We start from the raw sequence: 12,182 nt of genomic DNA on the forward strand, positions 1-12,182 counted from the left end.
CGTTTTCTTTCCTGCTCTGACCAGCACAACTTCCTCTTCCTTTGCTTTTAGAGAATTCATCACTAGTTCCCTGCATTTGGGAAGATGAAGACCCTTAACACCCACAAATTTCAGTTTCTACACTTTACAGCTACATTTTTATCCATATAGAAACTACAGGACACACACACACACACACACACCTTATTATGAATTCATTAACTTAAAAAAGATCTTGATGGATCACAACACGGACAAACACTGAAGGGCGGCATCGCCTCTGGGAGAAGCAGGCCGTGCTCAGTGCACACCCTGACTTGAAGTCCCTTTGTAACAAATCCCAGCAGCCCCCAGGGCTGTGCACACCAGGAGCAGAGGCATTCCCATGGCCAGCCATAGCAGGCAGGAGCCAATCCCAGAGAAGCCGGCGGCTAAACCTTTTATCACCTTTCCTGTGACCTTCCCTCCCCTCTCCAGGGTGGTCTCATGACTAAAGGAAAAGAGAAGATGTGGCCACAGATGCCACTGGAGTTGAGGAGTATGTTCTGGGAAAGAAAGGACAGCTTAGGATTAGAGCCCCAGAGGCTCTGGCACACAGCAATATAACATGAGCCATTTACGTAAATTAACATTTTCCAGTGACCGTGTTAATTAAAAAGGTAAAAAAAAGAAACAAGTAAAATTCATTTTAGTGGTATAATTTATTAGCCCAGTATATCCAAAATATCATTTCAACATGTAATTCTTATAAAAATGGAGACATTTTCACATGCTGTTTTCCTTACTAAGGCTTTGAATTCTGGGGTGTATTTCACACGGAGAGCACATCGCAGTTCAGACTGCCATATTTCAGGTTCTCGATATCCTTTTAAGATGAGGGGCTACCATATCCAACAGTGCCTGTGAGAGAGCAAAGAAATGAGCAGTTCCCAGCAGTCAGGGGAAGGGGGTGGTTATGGTGGACACCCCCCTCCTGCATCCGAATGCCATTCCTGACAGGCACGCCTCCTGTCTCCCAGACCCAGCACTGAGAAGCTCAGGAGAACGTCCTACGCAGACCCAGGGCCCCGCCAGGAGATGCGCAGCAGTGTCACACAGAGGATGCCGAGTGGAGCTCGTGGGCCAAATCCAGGCTGTGGAGGAGTTGTATTTGGCTCCTATGCCGTTTTTCAATCTCTTGAAGCAGTTGTTTTCACAACCTTGTATTTCCCTCCTGGCTCTTTTAGACACTGGGTATGTAACTCCTGTATGAGACCACAGTTCTTGAAGTCAGGTAGCCCTTCATGCTAATCCTGACTCTACTGCTTTTTGGCTGACATTGGATACATTAAACCCTTCCTATGTCTCCTATTATAAAATTGGAGAGAACAATACTTTACAGACATGTGTGACTTTAATGAGATAAGGCATTCATTGGCTAGCACGAGGCTTCGTACATTGTAAGTACTTGATAAATGGTGGCATTAGTGTTTCATTCACGGGAGGCTTGAACTCCTTAGAGCGCCTACCAGTCTTATTTCAATATGGGAAATTGGGAAGTTCATGGACAGGAGCAGCTCTTAAAAGCAACCTCTACTTGCCTACACCGATGTTGACGAACGGCTTCTGCACTAACAACCTTTAGACAGTCTGTTTCTTTTCTCTGTGGTTCAACTGAATTAAGCAGCCCTCAGTACCAAGGCACCACAAATTTTAAAAGGCTTATTTCTGGGAACGAAAGCGGAAGCTAGCAATGACACCAGTGGCTCCTCCTGCTAACCTCCATCCTGGTTCCAAGGTAGAAGACTTGGGGTCTGGGCACCAGATGCTGCTGATAAAAGATACTAATGATCGGGGTGCCTGGGTGGCTCAGTTGGTTGAGCATCTGACTTTGGCTCAGGTCATGATCTTACAGTTTGTGGGTTTGAGCCCCACGTCAGGCTCTGTGCTGACAGTTCAGAGCCTGGAGCCTGCTTTGGATTCTGTGTCTCCCTCTCTCCCCCTCCCCTGCTCACTCTCTGTCTCTCTAAAATGAATAAATGTTAAAAAAAAAAAAAAGATATTAATGATCAAGTTGGAACAAATCTTGGCCATTGCTCCACCCCAATTTTTGCTTTTGCTTTTCATGGAGAAATTAAGTGGCTGGGACTTAAAAACATCTAAACGATGATGAACTCCACACCACAACCCTCTAGCCTGGGGTTCAGGCTCCTTACCATCCCCACCGCCATATGCCTTTACTTTTCATTTTTTAATTTTTTGAGACAGTGAGAGCAAGGGAGAGGCATAGAGAGAGGGGTACAGAGGATCCCAAGCAGGCTCTGCGCTGACAGCCACGAGCCCGTTGCAGGGCTTAAACTCACAAACTGTGAGATCATGGCCTGAGCCGAAGTCGGACGCTCAAAAAACTGAACTACCCAGGCACCCCCACCGTATGCTTTTAATTCAGAGATGTAGGTAGGAGCAAAAAGCGGGCAGCCCACCACAGGGGACAGAGGCCACAGAACTAGCCCAGGAGGAAGGGGAGGCTAAGGAAACCTTTTCCCAGTTCTGTTTCCCATCTTCCCTTTCTGCTATTTAATGCATATCTTGCTTCTTCATTCCTTTCTACAATTCAAGTATTGATAATGTGCCCAGCACTGTACTAGGCATTTTGAACCTCCTCCTATTTTTCAAAATAACTCTTGTCTCCTCCACACCTTTTTCTTTCCTTTTGCATTACTCAGTTTCCCATGTGCTATCTATGAGTCTCTCCATGATTCACTCCCTGGAAAAAGATGTGGCTCCTTTCTTTACAGTAAATAATATATGAGTTGGCCCCTGCGGGCTGGGAAGAGGGACAGACAGTTCTGTGCAGCACCCAGGGAGCCTACATGGCAAACGAGGAGCACATGGGTAGGTAATGGAGTAAAGACAACTGCAGAGGTTTTATTTCAGTACAGATTTAAGTAACTCCTTTGTTATCAAAAATAACTATGTCAGCATCAATAACCTGCTGCTTATAAAATGTATTCTTGGCAGACATAGAGAGAGAATTAACATCTAATGAATACTTGCCATCTGCCAGGCAGAGTGGAAGTCTCGTAGTTCTTGGTATTTTAGTGGTCAAGGACTCCTCTGGGATTCTTGTGGAAGTTACAAAATCTCTCCCTTAGAAAAATTCAAACGTACACAAAATTTTACATAGAATTACAAGGGCAAACAATGTTCCAAAGCACAATCACAGACCCCAGACTAAAACTTCTTGCGAGGGGCACCTGGGTGGCTCAGTCAATTAAGTGTCCGACTCTTGGTTTCACCTCAGGTCATGATCTCATGTTTTGTGGGTTCGAGCCACACTAACAGCATGGAGCCTGCTTGGAATTCTCTCTCTTCCTCTCCCTGCCCCTCCCCCACTTGCACTTTTTTCTCTCTCAAAATAAACATTAAAAAAAAATTGGGCCAGATGAACATGAGGGAAGGGAAACAAAAATAATATAAAAACAGGAAGGGGGACAAATCAAAAGAGACTCATAAATATGGAGAACAAACTGAGGGTTGCTGGAGGGGTTGTGGGAGGGGAGATGGGTTATATGGGTAAAGGGCATTAAGGAATCTACTGAAATCATTGCTTCACTATATACTAATTTGGATGTAAATTTTTAAAAATAAAAAATAAATTAAATACTTCAAAAAAGAAAAAAAATTGGGCACCTGGGTGGCTCAGTTGGTTAAGCGTCCGACTTTGGCTCAGGTCATGATCTCACGGTTCGTGAGTTCGAGCCCTGCATCGGGCTCTGTGCTGACAGCTCATTGCCTGCATCCTGCTTCAGATTCTGTGTCTCCCTCTCTCTGCCCCTCCCCTACTCGTGCCTCTATCTCTCCCTCTCTCTCAAAAGTAAATAAACATTTAAAAAAATAAAAATAAATAAAAAAAGGCTTTTCTGCCAAGCCCTTACATCTGAAAGCATAGCATTATTGAGACAAGATGCCATTAACCCCACCTGACAGATGAGGGTACATCCCCAAGGTCATATACATCATAAGTGGCAGAAACATTTCAACCAGGTTGTCTAAACACCTCAACTTGTTACCCTAGATGAAAATATCAATCATTTTTTACTGTCATTATAACCGTCATTCCTTTTTTTTTTTTTTTTTAAGATTTTAAGTGATCTCTTCGCCTGATGTGGTGCTCGAACCCACAACCCTGAGATCAAGAGTCACACACTCCACCAACTGAGCCAGCCAGGCACCCCATCATTCCTTATCTTTACACGAGGAAGTAAAATCATGTGAGAGACTGAATCTGTGCAAAACATTCTAGACTCAACCACAGGACGCCAAAAATCTCAGACTTCCCAGAGGTTCCAATCCCATTTCTTATCAGCCAAAAGCCCCACTCCCTGTGAACTTCATCTACTCAGCTGGAAAACAAGCCAGAGGTGATTTTCTTAGACAGGTTTCATATTCCTCAGAATAAGAGGCCAACCTCTTTGTCAATATCTCAATAAAACTAAGGAGAAAAAAATTTTTTAAGAAGCAATCTCTCCTTAAGACAATCAGTGAAAATTGGAATTAAGAGACCAGTCAAAGCCTATGGATATGAAACAAAAGATTTAATTTCAGAATATTACATGAATAAAAAAGACAGTGCATATGGTTGTTTCTTTACAGTTACATAGATCTATCCGATATATAGTCAAATAAGAATGATATACAAAAAATGGTGAAACAGTTAAGAAACCTTGTTTCCGTGTTGAGGGAGCTCAGGGAGAATGGGAGGGCAACCCCTGCTATGAAGGGCCCCGGGGGCAGGAGCGTTTTTTTCCCAATAGGCTCTGCCAGGCTCCCAGCAAGTGTGGGCGAGTGCTCTGCTCAATGGCTCTCTAGCCCCCAGGCTGTGGCCTCGAACACTCCAGCTTCCATGGCAACGCAAGCGCTCAGACTATCACCACCCCACCTCCTCACTAGCCCCTGCACTGACTCTCCACTACACGTTGGCATTGGCTGCTAGGGAAGCTAGCTTTTCCCTGGGGAGTTTTAGATTGGGTTAATTACCACTGGTTTGAAAAGCTTGTGCATCTTAGGAACCCAAATCTTCCCCAGATTCTAGAGCAATCTTGCCAAATGCTGGTATCCAGGTTTAGATCAAGGTCTTGTCTTCAGTACAAAAGCTTCAGGGTGGAGGGGACAGGGATGAGGTTCTCCCCGGAAAAGGGAAATCTACTTAGAAAAGACCTTCCAGCATTTGCGTGAGGCCCTGTGTGAAGTAAGGAAGCAGCAAGAGTCTAGAGAAGTCCATTCCCAAAGATGGCTGCCCCAGGTAAGCATGGGCCACACAGCTGGTCACTGCGAGGCACAGTTGCGATGACCACAGCTTCTCCTAGGAGGCAGTATTTTAAACCATATCCTAACAGAGACTCCTGCGAGGCAAGCTGCACAAAAACACTGCTATCCGGGAGGAAAGGCTCTGCTCCGACACTCTGGGATCTGCTGGCTTCCTCACAGGCCAACAAAGGGCTGCCTATGCAGTGGTCATCACCGTCAACAGCCCTGCACTGCTCCATTTCCCAAGGGTGCTCCCTTGTCATTCCTGACAGACCCTAGAAAGATATTCAGGGTGAAGAGTGTATGGAGGACCAACTGCCGCTTCAGTTACGATTTGTAAACAACCATCTCCTTTGACATGTTTTGGCACTCAGGTATCATCAGTATCTTCTAATCTTCTTTTGCTGCGGCAGTGGAGTTTTTCAAACCAGACTCACTGGTCCCAGTGCAAAAGTCTGTCATTATAAAAGGTTAGAAACCCCAGTGACTATGGTTTTCACTGATTCACCCAGTGATGTGAATCAAGGCGGTGCTCTGTCTTTCCATGCTCATGCCCACTGGCACAAATACACTGCCCTGCACTGACGTATCAGAATCCATCGCAACCGACCCCAGAAAGAAATGAAATCTTAAAAATCATAAGAAGAGGCATTTCCAAAGAGACTGTTCCAACATGAAAAATAAACATAACAGATTTAAAAAACATCTTATAGATTAAAAAACTGTTAAATACTGGCTCAAGAATACCCGCCCACCAAGTCAGAAGGGAGACAGTACCCTTCTGTGGCAAATGACAAAGGGCTTTGTCTTTGAGTTCTCCGTAAGATTCCACAGGATTAGAACGCTTACATATTACAAGGCAGAAGGTTATGCTGTTTATTTCTCAAATTTGGATTCCAACTGGATCACAGCTTCTGTTAAAAAATTACCTATCACACCCTTTAAGCAAGGGAAAGTATATTTAATAAATAACTTAAATGAAACACACATACCCGAATACACACATAAATTGCCCAAGGAAGCGAGCTATATAAAAGCATGTGCGTGTGGCAAGCATCTTTCTCACCATCCTGGTGCCAGAACACTACCCTGGGGTATCAATTCCATCCAACCAAAGAAAGTCTCCTAAATCTCAGCCACCTTCCTCAAATAGAACGCCAGAACAAACCTGATGAGAGGGAGCTATGAGGTCACTGCCCTGCTCTCTCCACCTGATGCCAGGCATGTTTAACCGACCACGCCACTCTGGGATGAAACATTTAGACGAATAAAGAAACGAACTACAGAGTTAAGGGAGAGCATTACTTCAGTCTGGTCATACCGAAAGCAGCGTCTGTTTGCATTCACTGGTAGCTGGTGCTTATTTTCTCAATAAGAAAAAAGCCAAATAGAAATCTACATAAGTGAAATTGCTAAAAATATTTTTAAGAATGACATAAAACTGTTTTAGAGAAAAGGGATTCTACGCAGGTTTATACTCCTCACCATCTACCGTTCACAATCCATTGAATTGGAAAGCCAAATTTTACATTTCCCTTCACTACTGCTGTTACAGCAGCAAATGAAACAGGAAGCACGGAAGAGAGGACTGACACCTGGACACAAAACCGAAGCCTGCTCCCCGCAGAGTCATCTTCCGTTTCAGGAGAAACGCAGCCTTTTCAATAGTTTGAAGATAGTCAGCAAATCATACTTTGCCGTGCAACTGCTTCCGCACAGAGCCTGACTCAGCTCCAGCACAGGGCAAGAGCGGCCGCGCAGCTTAATAGAGCAGGCCCGCTCCGAACGTCCTAGCCGGCCACACACCGCTCTCCGAGTGAGTCCGCACACCGGATCAAAGCCATGCCACCGCTCACCTCCAACGCACAGCACGTGAACATCCCCAACCAGGTCAAAGCCCCAGCCCCACCTCCAGACCACTCCCTTGCCCATCCTGACAAGGAGGGGGCAGCACAGCAACCCTCCTCAAGCACGGGTGATAAGCCTTAACTGCTTCCAAAGGAGAACATGCTCCTTTAAATCCTCCCAGCCCTGCAGAGTGATGCTGGCTTCCTCCCTGTGGCTCCAGCTTGCTCTCAGGAGACAGTCCAGCCCGCACACACCATCCCTTAGAAGGATGCAATATAATCCCGTCCACAAGGAGTCACCACGGTCATAAAGCCAGCTGGCCCCATCCTAGTCACACTCCAGAGCTTCCACTACATTCAGATGTATCAGCAAACCTCTATTAAGCCATCAGTGACTTTCCTTGAGTCACAGTGATTTCGCACAGAAGTACTGGCACCAGAGATGTTTTAGGTGAGAGGAGACTGAATGAAGGAGACGAGTTCAGCAACCACACAATTACTTTGGCATCACTGAGGAAAGGGGAAGAGAGGGAAGAAGGGAGAGATGCAAGGAGGGAGGAAGAGACAAAGTTTAACAAATGACATTTGTTAAAATATTCTATCATTCTGAATTCTCCCTTTTCAATGCCATCGGCCAAATACCCTGCAATCTCAGGCCCAAGAAATAATTTGTAAATTTCCAGGAAAGCTGTTAAGTTCTTTGGACACAAATGATATTGAGGAGTACAGCCACATGAGACAAAGAGCTTTCCCAAAGCTTAAGGTGAAAAAGAAGGGAAAGACACCTGTCTTAAAGGCAATTTAGAGTACCTATCCGAAAAATGGCTTTAAAAAAGACAACAACAAACAAACAAGAAACAACCAAAATACCCCCAACACTAACAAAACAGAGAAAAGCCCCAAATATCAGTTAAAAATAGTATCAACCCACGAGGATTGACAATACTTTTTTAAAAAATCACTGACAGTTGAGCACAACTTTCATATTTTTAAAAATAATATCTGCCTGAACAAATACATGGAATGAGCACTGAAGCCCACCTGGTCCTGCCCATTTACTGCGCTGTGTGAGCTGGTTGGCTAGTTCAGTGGTTTCCCCATGATATTTTCAAAGAGAGAGAAAGAGAGATGCCAGCACTCATTCAGTAGGCAGAGTCTATAGACATTATCCAGTGAGTGGGGTTAGAGGTGTCAGTCAGGTCACAGGATTAGGTGACTCTCACAATTCAAAATGCAGCAAGCAGGCTGCAAGTCCAAGTTTCTCCACGAGCGGTAATGATGCCTGGCCCACTAAAGAGAAAATTCTGGGTGGACAACAGGAGAACTCTGGATCCTTCAGGGGAACCCTAGGCTGAAAGAAAAACAAGAACATTAAGCACATTTATAAACATTTCTTTTTGCAAACATCCCACCTAAAAGCTAGAGAATCTACACTTAATATTTCTACAAACTAAAGGTTCAATAGCTTGAGAATTTCTGACTCTCTATCAAATAAACATCACTTTGTCCACTTGCCCTAATCTCAGTTCATTGTAACAACTTGGGACACCTGGGTGGCTCAACTGGTTAAGCATACAACTTCGGCTCAGGTCATGATCTCAGGGTTGTGAGTTTGAGCCTCACATCAGACTCTGTGCTGACAGCTCAGAGCCTGGAGCCTGCTTCGGGTTCTGTGTCTTCCTCTCTCTCTGCCCCTCCCCCACCTCTCAAAAAATAAAGATTAAAAATAAATAAATTAAATTAAACTAAATTAAATTAAATTTAAAAATGTAATGACAATAACAGCTACCACTTTACTGCTCTGAGTTTCTTATATACCTTATCTCATTTATCTTCATAACAATTTGTGCATGAGATAACACTCTTGCCATTTTACAGGTGAAGAATCTGAAGCCTACACAAGTTAACTTGCCCCAAGATAAATAGCTATTGAGCAGCAAAGCTGGGAAATGAACCAAAGCCTAACTGAATGCAGAGCTCATGTTCTTACCACTACTACGCCTCTCACCAGCAAATGTTTACTAAATGCCTACTAGATGTCATTACTGGGAGAAAAAGAACAGGAGACAGGAGACCACAAATATATTCTTAAGTCTGGCCCTGTCTTTCAGAAAAGAAACTAGCTACAGATATTAGATGATACAAGTGAAGTAAATAATAACGATAAATCATACTAAATGTCAACATTTTAGTAGTGTCCACAAGAATCCAAAGGAAAACGCACATCTGGCTGGGTTAGCCAAAGAAGGTTTCAAAGGGGAGATGTGTGGTTCAGGTTAGGCTTTGAAGAATGGGTAAGATTCTAACTACTGAAAGTAATGCTCATTAATAAGGAAGTGCTACATCAGCAATTCTCATCTGGGGGTCCCCAGAGGACACTTGGCAATGTTTGGAGGCATTTTGGGTTGTCAAAACTGGGGGAAGGGTGCTACTGGCATCTAATGGGTAGAGACTAAGGGATGTTGCTAACCATGGTACAATGTACAGGGTATCTCATACAACAAAGAATTATCTGACCCAAAATGTCCACAGAAGCAGTTGAGAAACCCTCTGCTAAATAAATCTCTTTGGAGAGCGTGTTCTTTTTTTTTTTTTCTTTTTAATTTTAGAGAGAAAGCGCAGGTGCACGTAAGGTGGGTAGGAGGGGCAGGAGAAAAAGAGAGAATCTTAAGCAGGCTCCACACTCAGCCTGATGCGGGGCTCAATTCCATGACCCTGGGATCATGACCTGAGCCAGAATCATGTCAGATGCTCAACCGACTGAGCTACCCAGGCGCTCCTGGAGTGTGTTCTTGATGATGATAATTAAATTACATTATTTCCCTCAAATAATATTTGTTCCTTTTATAAAATCACCATCAAAAAATCTAGTTATATTGGGAATGCAAGCTGGTGCAGCCACTCTGGAAAACAGTTTGGAGGTTCCTCAAAAAACTAAAAACAAAACTACCCTATGACCCAGCAACTGCACTACTAGGCATCTATCCAAGGGATACAGGTGTGCTGTTTCGAAGGAACAAATGCACCCCCATGTTTATAGCAGCACTATCAACAATAGCCAAAGTATGGAAAGAGCCCAAATGTCCATTGATGGATGAATGGATAAAGAAGATGTGGTGTGTATATATATACATACATACATACATACAGTGGAGTATTACTCAGCAATCAAAAAGAATGAAATCTTGCCATTTGCAACCACGTGGATGGAACTGGACGGTATTTTGCTAAGTGAAATTAGAGAAATATCATATGACTTCACTCATATGAGGACTTTAAGAGACAAAACAGATGAACATAAAGGAAGGGAAACAAAAATAATATAAAAACAGGGAGGGGGACAAAACATAAGAGACTCATAAATATGGAGAACAAACAGAGGGCTACTGGAGGGGTTGTGGGAGGGGGGATGGGCTAAATGGGTAAGGGGCACTAAGGAATCTACTCCTGAAATCATTGTTGCACTATATGCTAACTAATTTGGATGTAAATTTTAAAAAATAAAAAATAAAATCAGGAAAAAAAAGAAAACTTCACAGTACTTTCTATTATAGCATTTTTGGCTAAGATTTAAACAGGAGAAACCTGGAGCTTCGATGTATAACTTGAAAATTTGTAATTTTTCACAGCAGTTTTTAATCCAAAGAATTTTGAATAAAATCTAATTAATTATGGGAAAAAAATACGAATAAAGATTTCCAAATAACTATTAAAAAAATTTAGTTATATTCATTGCATTAAAAGAATCAGACAGCAGGTAAGTGGATCTGTGTCCTTGGAAACTGGAAGAGAATTCAGATCTGGAGATGCAGGTCTGGCAGCAGTTATCCTAAAGAGAGAATAGAGCGGTGGATTAGCCCAAGCTGCTGAGAGGGAAAAAGCAAGAGCAGAGATAAGCAGGGAACTCAAGACAGATCACTTAAAAACAGGAAGCAGAGGTAGACCAGCAACAGTAAGCCACCACAGAAGTGGAAAAGAATTAACAAGGAAGGAGAATAAGAATAGGATATCATCATGACAGCCAAGGAAGGCTTTTCAAGATGGAGGAAATGACTAAGGGGAGGGCAAAGCGAAAATGCCACTGCTTAATCCAATCAAAGGTGCTCATTATCTGTGGGCTCCCACTATTCTGAATCCTTAACATTTTTTTTTTTTTTTAATTTTTAAGTAGGCTCCACGCCCAACATGGGGCTTGAACTCACGACCCTGAGATCAAAAGTCGCATTCTCAGGGCACCTGGATGGCTCAGTTGGTTGAGCGTTCAGCTTCAGCCCAGGTCAAGATCTCGGAGTTCATGAATTTGAGCCCTGCATCCGGCCCACTGCTTTCAGTGTGGAGCCCACTTTGGATCCTGTGCCCTCCTCTCTCTGCTCCTCTACCGCTCATGCTCTCTCCCTCTCTGTCTCTCTGTCTCTCTCTCTCTCTCTCTCAAAAAGGAATCAACATTAAAAAGAGAGAGAGTTGCATGCTCTACCAAGTCAGCCAGGCACAACTGAATCACTAACATTTTTGAGAATCTAACAAAACTATATATTCTGTCCTCCAAAAAAACGTACATAGGCATCTACAAATGAAATAACATTAACAATACTAGGAACTTTATCAGAGTCTTTAGAAGGTCCACAGGAACAGCTCAAGAACCCTTGCTCTAAATCTTCTTGGTAAGGGGCACCTGGGTGGCTCAGTCAGTTAAGTGTCCGACTTCAGCTCAGGTCACAATCTCATGGTTCGTGGGTTCGAGCCCCACATTGGGCTCTGTGCTGACAGCTGACAGCCTGGAGCCTGCCTCGGATTCTGTGTCTCCCTCTCTCTCTCTGCCCCTCCCATGCTCTGTCTCCCAAAAATGAATAAAAAAAACATTAAAATTTTTTTTATAAAAATTAAAAAATCTTCTTGGTAAAATATGAACCTGGCTTCTTTTTTTTTTCTTTTTTTTTTAACTGTTTATTTTTGAGAGAGAGAGCACAAACCGGGGAGGTGCAGAGAGAGGGGGACAGAGGATCCAAAATAGGCTGTGCGCTGACAGCAGAGAACCCCATGCAGCGCTCGAACGCACTAATGGAACCA

General features: G+C 43.5%; 1 protein-coding gene across 3 annotated transcripts in view; it reads right to left on the reverse strand.

The window, feature by feature from the left end:
* Nucleotides 1–4,537: 4,537 nt before the first annotated feature.
* ARHGAP19 (Rho GTPase activating protein 19) overlaps nt 4,538–12,182 on the reverse strand; it is a 68,140-nt gene continuing 60,495 nt past the window's right edge. For 2 of the 3 annotated variants that reach the window (XM_047826121.1, XM_047826119.1), the window contains one exon: nt 4,538–8,466. In XM_047826121.1, the coding sequence (XP_047682077.1) occupies nt 8,462–8,466 (5 nt within the window). In that variant the 3' untranslated portion in view covers nt 4,538–8,461. Of the gene's footprint in view, nt 8,467–10,577; nt 10,945–12,182 lie in introns of those variants that run through there. The other variant, XM_047826120.1, reaches the window with a different exon arrangement.

The sequence above is a fragment of the Prionailurus viverrinus genome, chromosome D2 (genome assembly GCF_022837055.1).
Source record: "Prionailurus viverrinus isolate Anna chromosome D2, UM_Priviv_1.0, whole genome shotgun sequence".
Taxonomy (NCBI): Eukaryota; Metazoa; Chordata; class Mammalia; order Carnivora; family Felidae; genus Prionailurus; species Prionailurus viverrinus.